General features: G+C 42.4%; 3 protein-coding genes and 1 long non-coding RNA gene across 6 annotated transcripts in view; 2 read left to right on the top strand and 2 right to left on the bottom strand.

Annotated features, from left to right (window-relative positions):
* LOC121179457 (membrane-spanning 4-domains subfamily A member 4D-like) overlaps positions 1-6938 on the top strand; it is a 40615-nt gene extending 33677 nt beyond the window's left edge. The window contains exons 1-6 of one of the 2 annotated variants that reach the window (XM_041034336.1): positions 220-398; positions 1121-1231; positions 1465-1521; positions 5581-5727; positions 6328-6441; positions 6583-6938. In XM_041034336.1, coding sequence (XP_040890270.1) covers positions 264-398; positions 1121-1231; positions 1465-1521; positions 5581-5727; positions 6328-6441; positions 6583-6759 — 741 coding nt within the window. In that variant the 5' untranslated portion in view covers positions 220-263 and the 3' untranslated portion in view covers positions 6760-6938. Of the gene's footprint in view, positions 1-219; positions 399-1120; positions 1232-1464; positions 1522-5580; positions 5728-6327; positions 6442-6582 lie in introns of those variants that run through there. The other variant, XM_041034337.1, reaches the window with a different exon arrangement.
* On the bottom strand, positions 6283-8410 carry LOC121179463. The gene is made up of 4 exons (XR_005893872.1): positions 8297-8410; positions 6931-7056; positions 6600-6676; positions 6283-6422 (listed from the first exon to the last, which is right to left on the bottom strand). It is a non-coding gene; the product is annotated as an uncharacterized LOC121179463 (long non-coding RNA).
* Positions 8411-13668: 5258 nt separating this feature from the next.
* ccdc51 (coiled-coil domain containing 51) lies at positions 13669-18006 on the bottom strand. Of its 2 annotated transcripts, none has more exons than XM_041034321.1 (7): positions 17892-18006; positions 17388-17492; positions 17057-17267; positions 16745-16882; positions 16363-16527; positions 15964-16170; positions 13669-15532 (listed from the first exon to the last, which is right to left on the bottom strand). In XM_041034321.1, exons 2-7 carry the CDS (start codon positions 17390-17392, stop codon positions 14951-14953), a joined length of 1308 nt encoding a protein of 435 aa, XP_040890255.1. In that variant the 5' UTR covers positions 17393-17492; positions 17892-18006; the 3' UTR covers positions 13669-14950. The 2 variants fall into 2 exon arrangements, with proteins under 2 accessions (XP_040890255.1, XP_040890256.1); XM_041034322.1 differs by having other exon boundaries at positions 17057-17261.
* Positions 18007-18030: 24 nt separating this feature from the next.
* tma7 (translation machinery associated 7 homolog) lies at positions 18031-20176 on the top strand. Its single transcript, XM_041034345.1, has 4 exons — positions 18031-18158; positions 18763-18818; positions 19141-19228; positions 19678-20176. Exons 1-4 carry the CDS (start codon positions 18143-18145, stop codon positions 19710-19712), a joined length of 195 nt encoding a protein of 64 aa, XP_040890279.1. The 5' UTR covers positions 18031-18142; the 3' UTR covers positions 19713-20176.
* Positions 20177-20257: the final 81 nt, after the last annotated feature.

Genomic DNA, 20257 nt, shown 5'->3' with positions numbered 1-20257 from the left:
ATGTCAGGGAAAGAGAAATTCTAACACAACACATTATGAATGTGTGTAACATACACCATCATGACAGAAACTAATTACAATGAGAGAAATGTATTTGAGGTTTACAGGTTAATTTTCTTGTAAACTCTCTTCAAATAAAGATCAGAAACTGTCCAATCAGAGCACAGTGAGAGCAGGAGGCTGTCAGTGTTCACTAGACCACTTATACCTGACTGAGAAGGAAACTGTTGTTCAGAGGAGCAGAGAATCACTTCAGCTGAGACATGTCTTCATCTGTGTCAACTACTGTGGGAGGTGTGATGGTGGTCACCCATGTACACCCAGCACCTCAGGGGACTGAACGCCAGCATAATGTGGGCATCCAGAAGTTCATGAAGGCTCGGCCGCTGGTGCTCGGGGTAAGAGCCAGTCTCAGTGTGTGAAGACAAGAAAATAAGGACGAGACGGAATCTAGTAATAAGACATTTTGTGTTTGGGTTGTTCGCTAACTGCAGGGACAGATTTGATTTCAGTCATCACAGTGATCGGTGATCTGTAAATGGCCATCACATGCACATTTAATTTTGATTTTCACTTAACTTCCTCATTTATGATCCTTCATTTGAACCTTTACTGTGAAACTCCATCAGTGAGTCGCTCCCTGAAATCTAATGATGGCACAGTCCTCAAAAATCTGACCTAAAGCAAACCACAGTTTTCATTTCATTCATTTAAAAGTTTCTACTTCCATCACAGTTAGACTCTTTCTACACTTGAGTGAACGTTAGTAATTTTCATTCTTTCAATTCTTCTGTTTGGTTGAAATATTCGTTAACATGCTGTGACGTGAACATGTTGTGATATTAATTTAGCAGCCAGAGGAAACACACTAAGTTTCAGAATTTTCTAAATGCTGGATATTACATATGGACAGTTCTCCTCATGATGATGATCTGATTTTTCTCATTGTGTATTTGATCAGCAACGAAAAAAAAGTGTACTCTCCTCTTATTCCAATTGTTTGTCCTCCCTGTGAAAACTAAAAATAAAATACATTTTCAGAAAATAAATTAATTAATTAAATAAATAAATAAATAAAGGATGATGGTGCTAACTCCTCTGTTTGTGTTTTCGCCTCCAGACTGTTCAGATCATGATCGGCCTGATGGTTCTGCTGTTTGGGATCGCCACGGTTGTCAATGCAGATACACTGGGAGTTTACAGTGGCTTTTTCGTCTGGGGAGCTTTGTTTGTGAGTCTATCTCAGTTTTCTGCTCTGCTTTCAGATGATCTGTCATCTGCTGCTTTACATCTATAGATCTGCTGATACACATTTACATCCATGCAAATAACAGAACAAACTCACAGAGAAATGAAAAATAGTAAAAAATAGTAAAATCAGCACAGTGCTTCAGCAGCTGATGTTTGGACACACTGAGCTTTAGTGTTTCCAGATGCTGAAATCTGTGTCCCTCTGTGTTGCAGTACATCACAGCTGGATCTCTGACAGTGGCTGCTGGAAAATCTATGAACCTGTGTCTGGTTAGTAGTTTACTGTTACTATTAAACTATTCTTTCAATACTTCCTCTGGGTTCATGACAGTGTTGTGTGTTCAGACCACGTATAATATTCATGTGACATTCCCAGGAAGATTTAGAATATATCTGGTAGGTCTAATAACTTTACAGTAAACATACTTTATATTTCTAAAGAATGTTGTGGTCAAAGTATTTCACAGATTTTTGTAATTTCTAACATCAAAAATTAAATTCAACATAGATTCCATAGATTTTTATTTTTTATTCTTACAGTAATGTGTAACATCTCCCTGTCGTTTATATCTTGTGACTTTATCCAGCTTTAACTAGTTTGGATTTATTATATCAAATAGTAAGATGTGTGCTTTCACAATTGGTCAACAGTGAGTTTATGACATTTTCATTTCATATCATATCAGTATTAGGGCCATAATATAAATATAAATATAAATATAAATATAAATAAATATAAATATTAATATAAATAATATAAATAATATAAAAATACAAATAAAAATAAATAAATATAGAAACATTTCGATTCCCCTGTAAGTCTGACATATGGTGAAATTGACAATAAAAAAGCCTTTGAATTCTTTGAATCCTTTTGAATAACTAATGATTATTTTCATTATCAATTAATCTTAATTATTTTCAGGATTGCACATAAATATATTCAGTGCTATGTCATTCCATTAAAAAAAGGATTGCTACACTCTCAAAACTCATCATCATCATCATTATCTGCCGCTTATCAGGGGCCGGGTCGCGGGGGCAGCAGTCTAAGCAGGGACGCCCAGACTTCCCTCTCCCTGGCCACTTCCTCCAGCTCTTCCGGGGGAACCCCGAGGCGTTCCCAGGCCAGCCGAGAGACATAGTCCCTCCAGCGTGTCCTAGGTCTTCCCCGGGGCCTCCTCCCGGCGAGATATGCCCGGAACACCTCCCTAGGGAGGCGTCCAGGGGGCATCCTGAATAGATGCCCGAGCCACCTCAACTGGCCCCTCTCGATGTGGAGGAGCAGCGGCCGCACTTCAAGCTCCTCCCGGATGACCGAGCTCCTCACCCTATCTCTAAGGGAGCGCCCAGCCACCCTGTGGAGGAAACTCATCTCGGGCCGCTTGTATCCGAGATCTTGTCCTTTCGGTCATGATCCAAAGCTCATGTCCATAGGTGAGAGTAGGAACGTAGATCGACCGGTAAATTGAGAGCTTCGCCTTTCGGCTCAGCTCCTTCTTCACCACGACGGACCGGTACATCGACCGCATTACTGCGGAAGCTGCACCGATCCGCCTGTCAATCTCACGCTCCGTCCTTCCCCCACTCGTGAACAAGACCCCAAGATACTTAAACTCCTCCACTTGAGGAAGGAACTCTCCTCCAACCCGGAGAGGGCAAACCACCCTTTTCCGGTCGAGAACCATGGCCTCGGACTTGGAGGTGCTGATTCTCATCCCAGCTGCTTCACACTCAGCTGCAAACCGCCCCAGTACATGCTGAAGGTCTTGGTTTGACGGAGCCAACAGGACAACATCATCCGCAAAAAGCAGGGATGAAATCCTGTGGTCCCCAAACCGGACTCCCTCCGGCCCCTGGCTGCACCTAGAATTCCTGTCCATAAAAATTATGAACAGAACCGGTGACAAAGGGGAGCCCTGCCGGAGTCCAACATGCACTGGAAACAGGTCTGACTTACTGCCGGCAATGCGAACCAAGCTCCTGCTCCGGTCGTACAGAGACCTGACAGCCCTTAGCAGAGGGCCCCAGACTCCATACTCCCAGATCCAAGGTTCGACTATCGGCCGAATCCTCCTCTCCAGCACCCTGGCATAGACTTTCCCAGGGAGGCTAAGAAGTGTGATCCCCCTATAGTTGGAGCACACTCTCCGGTCCCCCTTCTTGAAAAGAGGGACCACCACCCCTGTCTGCCACTCCAAGGGTACTGTCCCCGACTGCCACGCGATGTTACAAAGGCGTGTCAGCCAAGAGAGCCCTGCAACATCCAGAGACTTGAGGTACTCGGGACGGACCTCATCCACCCCCGGTGCCTTGCCACCAAGGAGCTTTTTGACCACCTCAGTGACTTCAGCTTGGGTGATGGATGAGTCCGCCACCGAACCCCCATCCCCTGTTTCCTCAATGGAAATCGTAACAGCGGGATTGAGGAGATCCTCAAAGTACTCTTTCCACCGTCCAATAATGTCCCCAGTCAAGGTCAACAGCTCTCCGCCTCCACTATAAATAGTGTTGGTAGAGTACTGCTTCCCTCTCCTGAGGCGCCGGACAGTTTGCCAGAATCTCCTTGAGGCCGACCGATAGTCCTCCTCCATGGCCTCACCGAACCTCTCCCAGATCCGAGTTTTTGCCTCTACAACCGCCCGGGCTGCGGGCCCTCTTGGCCTGTCGGTACCTGTCAGCTGCCTCGGGAGCCCCACAAGCCAACCAGGCCTGACAGGACTCCTTCTTCAGCTTGACGGCATCCCTTACTTCCGATGTCCACCACCGGGTTCGGGGATTACCCGGTGGTGGACTCTCAAAAACTGTTGGCGATTAATCTTCTATTGATCAACTAATCAATTAATTGATTCATTGCTTTGGAATCAGTGCATCGCTGTGTATTATGTCAAGAGGCTGTTCATACACAATGAGAGTACAATCTGCTAATTTTTAAGTCTCATCTGTAACAAGTCATCTTAGTTCAAAGGTTTTCTGAACATAATCACCAGCATTTCCTCTGTGTGCTGCTTTCAGCTACATTGTTTTCTCTGTTTGCTGCGATGCTAAATTTGGAAATGCCCGCTATTCTTACTTTGTGTCTGCGAGCTTTTTTCAAATCCACATGATGATGTTTTTATCAAACATATTTGAAGTGGTGGAGGAAGTACTGAAGCTTAGTACTTAAGTAAAAGTACAAATATCCCGCAAAACATTTACTCAAGTGAAAGTACTAAGAATCTTACATAAGTAAAAGTACTAAGTACTTACTTTTAAATTTACTTTAAAGTATTTTTAAAGTAAGAGTACTCACGCAATGGTTTGTCTCAGTGTCGGGGCTGTGCCATTTTTTTATTATATAGCCTAATTACTTTATTGATCCCTCCTGGGGAAATGACTCTCTGCATTTTACCCACACCACTACAGACGCTGGGGCAGGGGGCTGCCCAGTGAGGCGCCCGGTGAGCTGGGGTGAATCGGTGCCTTGCTCAGGGGCACCACAGCCATGGTCAGTTTACCGACGGGTCAGTAACGTACTGCGCGCCCAAATTTTGATAGAGAATGTAGATATACTCATTTATTCCTCTGCCTATGTCACTGCTCACAAGCAACTATACAACACCTGTTTAAATACGGCCAAAGATGGCGGTCTGATTCTGAGCTGGAGGACTCAGGCTCACGCTCAGCCGGCGTTGGCTCTGGTTGGTGTCGCGTGTCGTTTCTCCTCTTGCTGGTGGTCCAGTCCACCAGCTCGTGCTGCTACCAAATGCGCGCTCTGCCATCATTGGAGGTAACAGAGCCACCTGACTGGCTGGCAATGGCAAACAACGCCTCAACGCAATCAGTCTATTTTTTTCATGCAAGATTTTGAGGAAATTATGTTCATAACATGTAACGAGTAACGGCAGAAATTGTAGAAATGTAGTGGAGTAGAAAGTACAGATAACTGCTTCAAAATGTAATGGAGTAAAATCAAAAATATGTATTATTATTTTTACTTATGTAAAGTACAGATACGTAAAAAAAAAATACTTAAGTACAGTAACGAAGTACAAATACTTTCCACCACTGACCATATGTGACATTTCAGTCTGTAAGTCACCTAAACTGATCACTACCTTTTACTTAATGTTACACTGTTGACAGGATTGTTATGGCCTAATCACCACTGATGCTGAGCCCCATTGAACTAGTGCTACAAAACATAACTATGTTATGTGTGTGTGTATATGGGTCAATCAGAGGATTGTGGAATGCATTCAATTCTGTCAAAGACGCCTTGCTTTCACAGTGTCAATCCAAATGGACAACAGATGTGTCCTGACATTTCGTCTCTCGTCTCTCTGACAGGTGAACGGCACCCTGGCTCTCTGTGTCATAGCAGCACTTGCTTCCTGTACTGCGACCATCCTCTACTCTCTGGATGCTGCAGGAGTTTTAAACCGATGCAGTTACTATGACTATGAGTCTGGACGTTATTGGTGCTCCCTTTATCTGGTATTGAGTCAGATAATTGTTTACAACAGAAACTGTAAATCATGGTTATATATATGTAATGAGTCGACCAGTTACAGGTCACTATATGAAGAATAATCAGTTGAACTTTGACTGGAGAATATTATTTGTTCACTTGTAGCTTAGCAACCAGGCGAAGTGGATCTGCTTCAGCCTTAGTTTTAGCTATTATTATTATTATTGCTATTGTTGTCATTACTATTGTTATTATTACTGTTGTCCCCGTTCAGCGCCTTTGAGTGTCTGGAAAAACACTATACAAATTTTATGTATTATTATTATTATTGTATCATCGTTGAATATCTTTATTTACAAGGTCCTCAGTTTTTAAGGAAGCAGGAAGCTGTTTTTCAAACACTATATCCTGCTGGTTAACTTCCTCAAATAACATTAACCAGCTAGTAACAGCTGGTAAATCTACCTCTGACAGCTGACATCTGCAGAAAAACAGAACAGACAGCAGTGTGTTGAAAATGAGCAGGTTTCTTTTGTTTGCTTCTGTCTGAAGCGTTACAGGCTTAGCAGGGTGGACACAGCTTAGGGATCATTTACCAACTACAGCTTCCTGTGTTTGTTTTCTAGATTCGGATGCAGGGGTTTTCAGGGGTCTTGGCTGTTTTCCATGTCTTGGAGCTCGTTGTTTCAATCACCGTCTCAGGATTTGCCTGCTGCGCTGCCTACAACAGCAGTTCAGAGGTGAGTCAACCAGTGACTGATGATTTATTCAGTAGTTCAGTTGCAGTTCAGTTGTGTACAGACCGAATGTTGTGATCTGAAGTCCAAACACACTTTTTTTTAAAAATAAATGACTGGTCTTCATCACTAATACAACAACAGAATGCTGAAACACTTACAAGTGTGTGGATGCATCCCATTGACCCGGAAATCGATCCAGTCCGCCATCATGAAGGACGCTCCAGTGTTCTTGTTTCTGCTCCAGGGACAGAGGCAGGAGAAAACATGAGACCAGAATTCACTGAAGTCTCTTATCAGACCAACACAGCCCTTAATTAGAAACCTGTCAGAGATGCCAGAGATTGGATGCTGTTGGAGCTGCAGTTAAGAGGCAGTTGGAGGCCCTCCCTGTCCTCAAGAATGTCTCGACTTGAATAAACTGGGTTTATTAGATCGTGATCATATGTGCATTTAATATTATCAATATATTATCAGTTAACAGAGATTCACCGTTTGTGTTTGTCTTGTAGCCGCCATCATTCGTTGTTGTACCTGGAGATGTTGCAGTGACTCCATATGCTCCACCCAGTGTCCAAACACCACTTTTCTCAGCTCCCCCCACAGGTCAGGTCAAAACTGTGAAGTTGTGAGCACATGTGGTACTGTCAGGTTCAGGTTCAGCAGGAAATTACAGTCCTTATTTCCAGCTACAAATGCCAGGTTTCGCTAAAAGCCCAGAATATCCAACAGCTGCAGCCCCGACTGAGCCTCCAGCCTACGATGCTGTCATCAACTGAAGAGTCCTGATAGACCTTCCTGTTCGGATTAACCTGACACCACTAAGGCCAATCATCTCCCCAGGTCTCTTTAGATGCACGCTTGTAAGCCATGTATTAAAATGCTCTTCTAATGTTAACTGAAACCTAATGTAAGAGGAAAATCTAAAGTAAATGTGTCATTCCTAAACTGACACAACAAAAAGCTTTGTTAAAACAATGCTGTCCTTCAGTGATGATTAAAGTTTGCTTCAATAAAGCTTCAGTTTGCTAATGACTGCCAAGATGTTTCTTTTTTTTATCCAGGTAAGGGAGGACTTCACAGGCAGAGGCAATTCTAGAGTCTATGACACTAACAAAACAATGTTAAATGTAAGCATTTTTTATTTCAAAAGAGCACATTGGCATCTTTTCAAAAGAAGAATATGAACATAAAAAACATGTAATTTAAAAACAGAAAAAGCAGAACAATCAAAACAATAACAACATAAATAACTTCAAATGACAAAAGAAATTCAAAAAAACTGCATTGTACAAAGTTTGCTCTTTATCAATATACAGGGCAATAAAGAAAGAACCAGCACCAAATCCTCTGAATCTATATCATAAAGTGTTTTCTCCAGTTTCTTGCACTCCTCTGTGAGTATGCCGCTCTGAACAGTGCTCGATATTTCTTCTTTTGAAAAAAGAAAAGAATAACTACTGTTGAATGTTCTTCAGCACAGCTTTCACTGCTCATTATTTAGAATTTTCATTTCATTATACAGGAGCAATATGACAGTTCCAATACAGAAGATTGAACTATGTGCTGAAGCTTTGTCTCTCTTTAGGATTACATTTATAGCATCATACAAAGGTACAGTTTTCAGTATCACCATCAATGCACCTCAGCAGTGCAAATTTCTTGCATATAAATGCTATAATTTAACTGTTAGCTTGACAGTTAAGCTTTCATTTGATAACTAGAGTAAAAGTGTTGTTGTTAGCCTGCTAGCTGAGCAAACAAACCGCTGCAGATACTTAACTCGGTCACATCAGGACCAGCAGAGCAGGACACACTAAGCTGCTGTAAGCTGAATTAACAACTGCATCATACTCACCACTGTCTTGCTTTCTTTTCTCCTCTTCCTCTTTTTTTCTTCTCTCTGTTTTCGCTGCCAGAGGGAAAACTTCTCTTCGTTTCCTTAATGCCGCTCTCACTTGTTTGTTTACGGAAGACGCACGGTAGGGGGCGGGGCTCCTTCAGGGAGACTGCGACGGCCCAGCACTGCCATTGCAAACTTCAAAGTTGCTCAGCCCTCGGGGGCCCCCTTCTGGCCTGGGGCACCAAGCATTTGCCTTCTTTGCCTGTTGATTTATTTCTTAGGAGCCACATTAGCTGCTTGTTTGTGAACCTTGCTGTACTTTACTGCAGTGGTTTAGCATCACCCACGCTCACACTCTGCATCTAAACTGTCATGTCATCATCTGCCGCTTATCTGGGTCCAGGCCCAGGTCGCGGGGGCGACTGCCGCCCAGTCCACAATGCACCAAAGTCCAATGGCACCTCCCACAGGTGGTGAGCCCATGGGAGGACATCCAAACTGCAACAAAGAAAAAGCCATGTCAGTTCACCTGAATTTCACCTCTGAGGATCAGTAAAGACTCATCTTGTCTCCTTACTGAAGACGTGTGTGTGCTCGTCTGTCACCAAGCCTGCCATGTAAAAAAGCCATGAAGAAGGATTCGCCCGATGTGGAGCAAATACCAGGAACAGGGTTACCATCATAACCAAAGCAAAAAGACATGCAGTGGACCTGTGGTTTTTGATGCTGGTGGGGATCTGTGTCAGTGGCTTTGCTTTGCTCGCTTCATAATCTGACCTTGACCACAGTGTAAGTGAGGAGAGGTGCTATCAAAACCTTATGAAAGCTTAGGTGTTGGCCTCTGACAAAAATATTCCCTGTTAATAAATGTGTTCCCACGGTCACAAATGAACCTTCAAACTAATAAATATCCTCTGTCTTTTCTTTGTTTAAATGCTGAGATGCTCAAAGTGCTTCAACAATTAGTCGGTCGACAGGAAAAATAATCTGCAGCACGTTTGAAAGTTGATTAATGTTTTAGGTCATTTTTCAGCTAAAATCACAGAAATTGTTTGGCTTCAGCCTCGTGAACATTTCTAATATTTTTGGTTGGATTTAAAATCATTGTTCAGACGTTACAAGCATTTAAAAATTAGTAATAAGTAAATAATGTTTGTAACTGTTGAACTTTAATGGCTGCCTAAAGCTGAACATAATAAACTTCTCAGCATTGAGGCCACTTGTAAGATGTTTTTGCCAGAAATTATTTCTCAAACACTTCTTTCTTCAACACTGTTTCTCTGGACACACACACACACACACACACACAGACACACACACACACACACACACGCACACGCACACTCAGTACATCTTTAAGTTGTTATAAATTGGTCAACTTAACCGATCAAACCATGTTAAGGAAGGAGAAGTTTTAACACAATAGATTATGAGGATGATAGATAGATGATGTGTGTAACATACACTATTATGACAGGAACTAATTACAATGGGAGAAACCACTTGAGGGGGACATGTATTTGAGGTTTACAGGTTAATTTTCTTATAAACTCTGTTCCAGTAAAGATCAGAAATGCTCCAATCAGAGCACAGTGAGAGCAGGAGGCTGTCAGTGTTCACTAGACCACTTATACCTGACTGAGCAGGAAACTGTTGTTCAGAGGAGAAGAGAATCACTTCAGCTGAGACATGTCTTCAACTGTGTCAACTACTGTGGGAGCTGGGGTGGTGGTCACCCAAGTGCACCAAGCACCTCAGGGGACTGAACGCCAGCGTTATGTGGACATCCAGAAGTTCATGAAGGCTTGGCCGCTGGCGCTCGGGGTAAGAGCCAGTCTCAGTGTGTGGACACAGGAAAATAAAGACGAGACGGAATCTAGTAACATAAACATTTTATATTCGAGTTGTTCGCTAACTGCAGGGACAGATTTGATTTCAGTCTTCTTATGATCCTTCATTTGAACCTTTATTGTGAAACTCCATCAGTGAGTCGCTCCCTGAAATCTAATCCATCACAGTTAGACTCTTTCTACACTGTAGTTTAGAGCAAGTCATTAAGTTTGCTTGAATCTTGTGCGTTAGTAAATTTTATTCTTTCAATTCTTCTGTTTGGTTGAAATATTTGTTAACATGCTGTGACATGAACATGTTGTGATATTAATTTAGCAGCCAGAGGAAACACACTACGTTCCAGAATTTTCTAAATGCTGGATATTACATATGGACAGTTCTCCTCATGGTGATGATCTGATTTTTCTCACTGTGTGACCAGCAGCAAAAAAAAATTCCAATGGTTTGTCCTCCCTGTGAAAATGAAAAATAAAATTAGATAAAATCAATTTAAAGAAAATAAATAGATAAAAAGGTCTACAGACATGAAACAGTTGGATGTTGGTGCTAACTCCTCTGTTTGTAGAAATGGAGACACTTCAGTTTCATGACACCGATCAGCACAGTGCTTCAGCAGCTGATGTTTGGACACACGGAGCTTTAGTGTTTCCAGATGCTGAAATCTGTGTCCTTCTGTGTTGCAGTACATCGCAGCTGGATCTCTGACAGTGGCTGCTGGGAAATCTGTGAACCGCTGTCTGGTTAGTAGTTTACTGTTACTATTAAACTATTCTTTCAATACTTCCTCTGGGTTCATGACAGTGTTGTGTGTTCAGACCACGTATAATATTCATGTGACATTCCCTGGAAGATTTAGAATATATCTGGTAGGTCTAATAACTTTACAGTGAACATACTTTATATTTCTAAAGAATGTTGTGGTCAAAGTATTTCACAGATTTTTAAAAAAAATGAAATGCAAAGTAGATTCTATAGATTTTTTTTTTTCTTACTGGAATGTGTAGCGTGTATCTCCCTGTCGTTTATATCTTGTGACTTTATCCAGCTTTAACTAGTTTGGATTTATTATATCAAATAGTAAGATGTGTGCTTTCACAATTGGTCAACAGTGAGTTTATGACATTTTCATTTCATATCAGTATTAGAGCCATAACTAATGATTATTTTCATTATCAATTAATCTTAATTATTTTCAGGATTGAACATAAATATATTCAGTGCTATGTCATTCCATTAAAAAAAGGATTGCTACACTCTCAAAATTGTTGGCGATTAATCTTTTATTGATCAATTAATTGTTTCAGCTGCTCTCAGCCACGTTTTTCTCTGTTTGCTGCGATGCTAAATTTGGAAATGCCCGCTATTCTTACTTTGTGTCTGTGAGCTTTTTTCAAATCCACATGATGTTTTTATCAACCATATGTGACATTTCAGTCTGTAAGTCACCTAAACTGATCACTACCTTTTACTTAATATTACACTGTTGACAGGATTGTTATGGCCTAATCACCACTGATGCAGAGCCCCATTGAAATAGTGCTACAAAACATAACTAAAACAGAATTGAATGCATTCCACAATCCTCTGGGTCAATCAGAGGATTGTGGAATGCATTCAATTCTGTCAAAGACGCCCTGCTTTCACAGTGTCAATCCAAATGGACAACAGATGTGTCCTGATGTCTCGTCTCTCGTCTCCCTGACAGGTGAACAGCACCCTGGCTCTCTGTGTCATAGCAGCAGTTGCTTCCTGTATTGCGACCATCCTCTACTCTCTGGATGTTGCAGGAATTTTGAGGAATTTCTGCTATTACTATGACCATGAGTCTGGACGTTATTGGTGCTCCCTTTATTTGGTATTGAGTCAGATACTTGTTTACAACAGAAACTGTAAATCATGGTTATATATGTAATGAGTCAACCAGTTACAGGTCACTATATGAAGAATAATCAGTTGAACTTGAGAATATCATTTGTAGCTTAGCAACTAGACAAAGTGGGTCTACTTAAATTAATATCTTTTTTGCAATCATTTTGGTTAACTTCCTCAAATAACATTAACCAGCTAGTAACAGCTGGTAAATCTACCTCTGACAACTGACTCTGTTTTCTACAGATTCGGATGCAGGGGTTTTCAGGGGTCTTGGCTGTTTTCCATTTCTTGGAGTTCATTGTTTCAATCACCGTCTCAGGATTTGCCTGCTGCGCTGCCTGCAACTGCAACTCACAGGTGAGTCAACCAGTGACTGATGAGTTATTCAGTGTAATAACAAATAAATTATTCTCTAGTGTAGTTCAGATGTGTACAGACTTAAAAATGTGCATCATCTCTAATTCCAACAACACCTCCTCTCCTAATACCTCTAACATCCTAACTCACACTTACTGTACACTCCTTTACCTGATCCCCTTACACTTTGTCTTATTGAACTGATTTATTATGGAGTGCTTACTCCAAGGTCTCCTACTGTACGGAAGGTTCAGTGTTGCTTCACACTTGTAAGTCGCTTCTATCAGACTGAGCATGTAAACGTGGAGGCAGTTAACAGAGATTCACCCTTTGTGTTTGTCTTGTAGCCGCCACCTGGAAATGTTGCAATGACTCCATATGCTCCGCCCAGTGTCCAAGCACCACTTTTCTCAGCTCCCCCCACAGGTCAGGTCAAAACTGTGAAGTTGTGAGTACATGTGGTACTGTCAGGCTCAGGTTCAACAGGAAATTACAGTCCTTATTTGTGTTTTGCAGGTGCCATATTTTACTAAAAGCCCAGAAGGTCTAAGAGCTGCAGCCCCAACTGAGCCTCCAGCCTACAATGCTGTCATCAACTGAAGAGTCCTGACAGACCTTCCTGTTCTGAATAACCTGACTCCACTAAGGCCAATCATCTCCCCAAGTCTCTTTAGATGCACGCCTGTAAGCCATGTATTAAAATGCTCTGTGTGTATGTCTGACATTAGGCCAAAAAAACAGCTATGTTAAAACAATGCTGTCCTTCAGAGATGATTAAACTGTTTGCTAATGACTGCCAAGATGTTTCTTTTTTTTATCCAGGTAAGGCAGAACTTCACAGTAGAGCTGATTTAGTTTATGATAAACTTTTGTGAGAGTGATCATTTGATCCTTCAGGAACACGCTCTCAGACGACAGCTTCAGTCAGGACGCTCAGTGAAAGAGGGGCGATGAGAATCAGGATTATGCCAGGGAGGTTACTGAAGACGCGTGTGTGCTTTTCTGTGATCAAACCTGCTTGTAATTGTCATAAAAAGCCATGAAGGACAACTCGCCCGGATGTGATGCCAATACTATAAAAATGTTTTCAATCATAGCGAAAGCGAACAGGCCATGAACCTGAGGTTTTTGGGGCCGGTGGGGATCTGGGTCAGTGGCCTACTTTGGTCAGTTCACAATCTAACCTCAACTACAGCATCCATGAGTGAAAAGGAGGTCATCTTAGGCTGTGAGAACTTGTGTCTGGCATTTTTTCGGTTTGGTTGGTCAGACCCTCGGCAGAAAATAATCCCCAGCATAACAAACCGTTTTCCCTTCGAACATTTAATGCACAGTGATCATCATCCAGCTCAGTGCACGCTGTCAACAACATGAAAACACACAACAACAGCAACATGAAAACACACAACAACCCTGGAGTTAAAGTACCGGAGGAGATTTTAAAAGGAATTCCACTGTTGAGGACAGAGTCTCCACAGCTTCATTGACATTTTGTCTCATGCAGTTGGTATTTGGGGGAAAGAGAGCATTGATTCAGTGCAGAGAAAAAAAAATTATTTTATGTTTTTGTAATCCAACGCAGTGATTAAAGGTGAATAAGGAGACTTCACCTTTTTCCAGTTCACATGACAATTTTTTCTTACAATAATCTTGTAAGAAAAAATTCTATCTCACAGTTCATTTATTCATATCATCGTTTCCTTCAGGTGTTTATACCTGTATTGATCTCAAGTATAATTTCCAGTGAAATGAGTCTGTTGTCTGAACGTTATGCTGTTTCAGCTTGGCACAGACTGGAAATGAATCCCAAAGATCCCAAAGGTGGGATCATGAACAGGAAATGTGGTCCCACTGAGGTTCAGCTACCGACAAGGCTGATGATTACAAGGCTGAATCAAGTCACCAAGGTTAAAATCTCACTTGGCACTGGTCTAACTTAGCGACATGTACCCCATCAAGTAACCCCATATATCATATTTAAATCATCATTAAATTATCATTAAAGTTTTCCTAAATGCTCTTCAGAAATGATGTTTTGACTGTCGCAGGTGTTGATGTGGAAGTGGGTCTCAGGTAAATAATCGTGACATTTTTTCATTTCATTTTTTTTCTGTGTCTCTGAGCAGCAGGTACAGAATGAACACAGCAGAAGGTTTTAGCTAAACTGGTGTTCACCCCCTTTATCTGACGGTCTCCCTCAGTGACAGAGACCGATGCCGCTGTCCACATACACAAACCCTGAATTCTTACAAAGCTGCTTTGGATTTTTCATTTATCAAGAAAAAAAACAACATGCTTTATCTCACGAATTGAATTGAAATTATTAAAATATTTATTGAGTAGTGATGGAAAAGAGACCATAAATATTAATATTATTAATTTTTATAATGATGTTTTATCCTTAGTTCACAGAATTAAAGTTTTGAGAAACCACCAGTTTCTCTCAGATTTTCAGTAGAGTGGAAAACAGCAGCAGCAAAAAAAGCCCAGATCAACACCTCTAAGCAGTTTAACAGATTCAGATTAGTGCTCGCAGTGACTGAGACTGTTACAGTGTGGGTGAACATATTCAGACTGGAGGTATCACATCTAACCAGTTCCCCTGAGCAGCAGGTAGACAGCAGAGATGGTGATGGCTGTGGCTGTGTAGGTAAACACAGCATTATAAAGAGTGTTTTCTCTGATTCGCTCTCCCAGCGTCCTCTGGGTCTCCTCCAGGCGCCTCGCCACCACCTCAGATTCCCACTGGTCCCCTCTTTCTGCTATCTCTGGTCTTGCTAACTGCAGCTCACCCGCCTGCGTTGCTGCCTGCGGTGTGGTGTCCAGCAGCCTGTTCACCACTGACAATTTGCTCTCAACTCTACCAAGTCCTTGCTCCAGTTGTCCCAGCTGTGGCGGGAGGGACTCCAGGAGGGACTGGGTCCTTTGGCTACTGATGTGAAGGTCTTTTAAGGCTGAAAGGGGCACAGTGGGTGTGTCTCGTGTCGGACCTCCTTTGCCCTGAGGGACGCTGCCCCTCTGTGAGAAGGCATCATTCAGCGTGACCCTGAGGCTGTCGATAAGCGTTCGGAGCTCGTCCTGCTGGGAGCGGTGGTTTCCAGCCTGGACTCTGAGGGCTTCCTGCAGGCTCTCTGGACCTTTCTGGGCCTCCAGCAGCAGACTCTTCAGCTCCTACAGATGAAAGAAGTGAAGATGCATCAGCTGAAACTAAGATCAAAGCACAGGGGTGTCCTGGGGAGGTGCTGGTATAGGTAAGAAAAAAAGTTTAATAATTAAAACAAAAAGTTATAATTATTCTAAATAACTTTTGGATATTAAAATAATAACCAAATCCTTGTCAATAACTCCTAATAATCTGCTGATGTAAAGTGATGTACTTTTCATTACAGCTGAGCTGACAGCAGCACTCTCAGTTAGTGGAGCTCCACTGCTGCAAGCTGATGATTCAGTCAGTGACCATGTCGACTCAGTTAATTCATTTCAGGTTGAAGGTTTGCTGGTAATGCTTAGTTTACAGGTGAACAGAACATCTCGAGTCCACATCAACCATGACCCCCAGTACAGCAGAGTTCACCCGCCACGCTATCATCATCCCTCCTCACCTGCAGGCGGACACGGTTGACATAAGTCGATCCCATGACTCCGATCAGGGCTCCGAGCACCGAGCCGATGACGGACCAGTTCTTGGTCCTTTCCGCTCTCGTCCTCTCCTTTTCGTGGCTCTCCCTGACGGCTGCTGAAAACAAAGCAAACTTCTCTCTCTCTGAACCCTCAGCGTTCTCATACGCTGTCCGGAGACGACGCTCCTCCTGCAGTGAGGAGAGAGCATGAGGGACAAGTGGTTTATTTATGAACTCAGTTCAACTAACCTGGTCATAAACAGATTCATTTTAACTGATCTCTCTGTCTGGAATGAGAAGTATATTTCCAACAATATTAGTACAATTGCGTGACTGTGCCACCTGTTTTACAACCACCCATTTTCTATTGCCTCAGCTAACCTGCAGCAGTTTGTGCTCCTGCGTGGCCAACTCCAGGTAGTGGGCCTCCTCCCTGGACACTCTGTCCAGCCGGTCTCGGACCTCCTTCAGTCTGCCCTGCAGGACCTCCAGGCTAGCATGAGCCTCGCGTACCATCCCTCTGGCCACCATGAAGGCTGCCTCAGCCTAGAAGAGACACACACATCTGTCATGCAGCAGTACAAGATCTATTTTGAAGAGGTGTTGATTCAACGTTATGGTTGTTCTAGAAGCTCTAATTTGTGGTGCTGTTAAACTGTATTATGTTGCACCGAGAGGTGTTTTCCATGTTTTGTCTGTCCCTTTTGCATTAGTGTGGATTGGCTAAACTTGGAAATTGAGGTGCCTCTTACTGTCTGCTGACCTCAGTGACCTTGGTCTGAGCCTCGCGGACCTCGTTAAGTCCAACAAACTCCTCGTACCTCTCCCACCAGTAGTTGACTGTGGCAGTGGCGGTTTGAGCTGACCTCTGACCCCACTGCCGCCCCAAATCACCTGCATGCTTGAGGAGGGAGAAAAGGCAGTGTTTCATTTTGGTTCTGTGCTCTTTTGTAGTATTAGATCACAATGTTGTTTGTATTACAAAGCTGTTAACACAGTTCTAATAATTCAGTGCTTATCAGCATGGTGGCTGTGAGTTCTATGGGTTGAAGTCAGAAGAGGGGATTTCCTGTACCTGTAAGGCAGCCAGGGCTCGCTCCTTTGCTTCCTCAGCTCCTCCCTTCCCATCAGGGGGTGCAGGGTTAGAGGGTGAGGGGGGGCTGGCCTGATGATGAGCACTGTAGGTTCGGACCAGAGTGATTCTGCCTGATAGAGATCCAGGCAGGGAGAGGTGAGACAGGCAGCACGAGCCATGAGCCCAGCGACAGATCTGTGCTCCTCTGTACCTGACACAGTAAAGATACCGTTAATCATCAGCTTTGGCGCTGTATTTTATGTAGATCCTGCCTGGTAACGAGGTAGCGGCTCAGGTCTCTCATCTACTGGACTAAATTATGAAGAAGTACCTCATTAAGAAGGGCAGCAGTCAGAAGTGCAGCTTGGAAACTATCAGAGTTTCACTTTCACAGCAGCTACAGGGCTCACACTGGAACAGGCACCTGTGAGAACAACTGTAAACAAAAGGACTTATATTAGATGATTGATAAACTGTGCAATCCGGTGAATTCCGGTTCAAGGGCACATGTATTCTACATCAAGCATGTTTAACAACCTCAACTACACACGATGGACTGTCCTCGTTCTACTGTGAGCAAACTACTGACATACGACAGTCCCAATACTGACTGACACATCAGGTGAATAATCAGACAACTGCATGAAGTTATGTTTACAAGGCCTTAGTTTTAGTATAATTCATATCACAGTTTGTCTGTCCTTCCCTTGCTTCATTCCCAACTAGCCACCTTTTAGCTCCACGTTGCTAGCAGTTAAAGTGACTGTAGTGTAAAATTGTGTATGAAATCCTGTAAGAGTTTCAAACATACGACGAGATATCACAATAAATATACCTGTTGTCTTCGATGTTGCCAAAGCATACATGTCAGACAGATGAAGTTTCTTTTTTGGGTAACGAGGTAGCGTCTCAAATGAAACGGCTAACAGCCGGGTGACATTTTGAGCAGGCACATAAGGGTCATTCTATTTCCGGGTCAGAGCTCACCGAGGTCCTAGCAGCGCGGATTAGAAAGCCAGTCGGCTGTGTTAACCAAAAAAAACAACGTTTACTTCTTTACTTGAGAGGGGTGTAACCAGTTTAAACATGTCTGGCAGAGAAGGTGAGACGTCGTTTCATCTGAGGTTCTGCTTAAAATGTCCGGCCACTATTACAGATACATTTAGAGAGCGTAATAAAAGTCAATGGTGCGTGTTTCACAGGCTGGATCAGCTAGCTGTTGCTAACGGCTGCTAAAGAGAGCGCGAGGCTGGTAACCTTCTCTTTCACCAGACTAAACAAAAAAATCTGCCACATGTTTTAACTTTCGGTTAATGTATTCACGCAGGCGGGGCGATGTATTTAAACCATGCACGGATCCTTTTCCATCGAGTGAGGCACTCGGCTTGTAATCTGTCGTCCGAGCCGCACATCATTTAGCTAAAATTACGAACGAACGTTATTTTAATTTCCGTTTGTGTCATAAACAGGCAAGCTAACCTTGGTATTTGAAAATGTTTCCTAGGTGCATCGAATGCATGTTAAATTGAAAAGCAGGTCTTCTCTATTAACAAGTCATGGTGTCACCAGTTGGGCAATATGTAAATTGTCATATTTAAATATTTCGATTTCAGTGTCGCTTTCTGGTCAAACCATCAGGTTGCGTTTAGCATTTCCAATTGAAAATTTTACCATGAGCTAACAGAATATTTATTTGTTGTCCCCAGGAGGCAAAAAGAAACCCCTGAAGGCACCCAAGAAACAGACCAAGGAAATTGATGATGTAAGTGTCTTTCTGCCCTCCCAGACTGTACCACCTTAATATTGTGATTATTTTCTTGAGTAATCATTACGTCTACAAGGTGTAATAAAATAATGGGAAAAATAAATGCCCTTCATTTCTTCAGAGCCTCAGGTGATGTCCTCAAATGTCATTTGAAAATGTTTTTTGAAAAATAAGAAGGAACTGACCTGATGCAACATTTTTTTTATTTAGCACTGAAGTGATTTATAATTTAATTTAAGTTCTAACCTAAGGCAGAAGTCACATCATGAATGGAGTTTATCTGAAAGATTGTGATCTGACTGTGTGTGTGTTTCTGTAGGATGATATGGCCTTCAAACAGAAGCAAAAGGAAGAACAGAAGGCCTTGGAGGCGCTGAAGGCCAAAGCTTCAGGAAAAGGACCTCTAAGTAAGACCTAGAGAGAAGCAGATGAGAAACTTTCTCATTATAGCAAGAAGCCTTTTCTTTGCCTCAGTGTAGCCAAGAGCAATCATAAAACACAATACACATAAAAATATAACACAGTGATCTAGACACCCCAGGCAGGGTGGTATTGGATCTGTGGCACCATTCTTGTCAGTACTTCAGCATCTGTGTTAAAGTACTGTGCTGAAGCAAAGAGCAGAAATAAAAAAGAAACTGTCCAAATTAGGTTCTGGCCTGTAATGTGGTTGTGTTGATTTACACCTAACATGTATAGTTCATATGAACTCAAAATAACCTCAAATTTCCTGTTGGCCACAAACACATGAGCAACTCTTTGAGATTTGCTAACTAAAAACAAAAAGTGTAGCCACAATTGTGACTGCTGCTATTAATTGGTCACTTTTTGTTACCTGTCTTTTTTTTCCCTCCAGGTGGTGGCGGCATCAAGAAATCGGGCAAGAAGTAAAAAATGAATCTGACAATGATTTTTGTTTGCTCCCCGGCCTCAATTCTTGCATCTGCGATGTTTGTTCACTGACAGAGTCCTGTTTGCTCTGTTGAACATGAGCCCTATCAAACTGAAAAAGCCCTGATTTTTAGCTTCTCCAGCAGTGAAAATGTGCAGAAAAAGAGTTTAATAAATTTGAGGATTTCAGGAACAGTCAGGCCTGGTGCACACATCATAGCTCCCCAATGGCATGTAATAAGAGGGTTCACACTGTGATATTTGCCGGTGAAAACAATTCACTCAGTCATTCTCACTGACCAGAATTTCCAAAGCCTGAAAAAATCCTGATTGCCACTGTTTTTTGTTTTGGGTTTTTTTCATGTTAAACTTCACCGGAAACACAAATCACCCCAAGTTCTTTTTTCTTCTGAGTTTTGTTTTCTTGTTAAGAGGGAGACACCAATAAAGTTTTTGTAATTAGTTCTTGTTATTTTAATTCTGTTAGTTGGAGAGGAATCTTTGAAGAATCTCAACCATCAAATGTTTAAAATAACAGTAGCAAG

The sequence above is a fragment of the Toxotes jaculatrix genome, chromosome 3, assembly GCF_017976425.1.
Source record: "Toxotes jaculatrix isolate fToxJac2 chromosome 3, fToxJac2.pri, whole genome shotgun sequence".
Lineage (NCBI taxonomy): Eukaryota > Metazoa > Chordata > Actinopteri > Toxotidae > Toxotes > Toxotes jaculatrix.
The sequence above is the reverse complement of the archived record's forward strand: the minus strand, read 5'-3'. Positions and strand labels throughout refer to the sequence as shown.

Excerpts from the sequence above, each read along its gene's own strand:
- ccdc51 (XM_041034321.1), bottom strand. Across the intron at positions 16,883-17,056 it reads GAGCCCTGGCTGCCTTACAG|CATGCAGGTGATTTGGGGCG; the intron begins GTACAGGAAATC and ends TCCCTCCTCAAG. Across the intron at positions 15,533-15,963 it reads TCAACCGTGTCCGCCTGCAG|GAGCTGAAGAGTCTGCTGCT; the intron begins GTGAGGAGGGAT and ends TTTCATCTGTAG.
- tma7 (XM_041034345.1), top strand. Across the intron at positions 18,819-19,140 it reads AGACCAAGGAAATTGATGAT|GATGATATGGCCTTCAAACA; the intron begins GTAAGTGTCTTT and ends GTGTTTCTGTAG. Across the intron at positions 19,229-19,677 it reads TTCAGGAAAAGGACCTCTAA|GTGGTGGCGGCATCAAGAAA; the intron begins GTAAGACCTAGA and ends TTTTCCCTCCAG.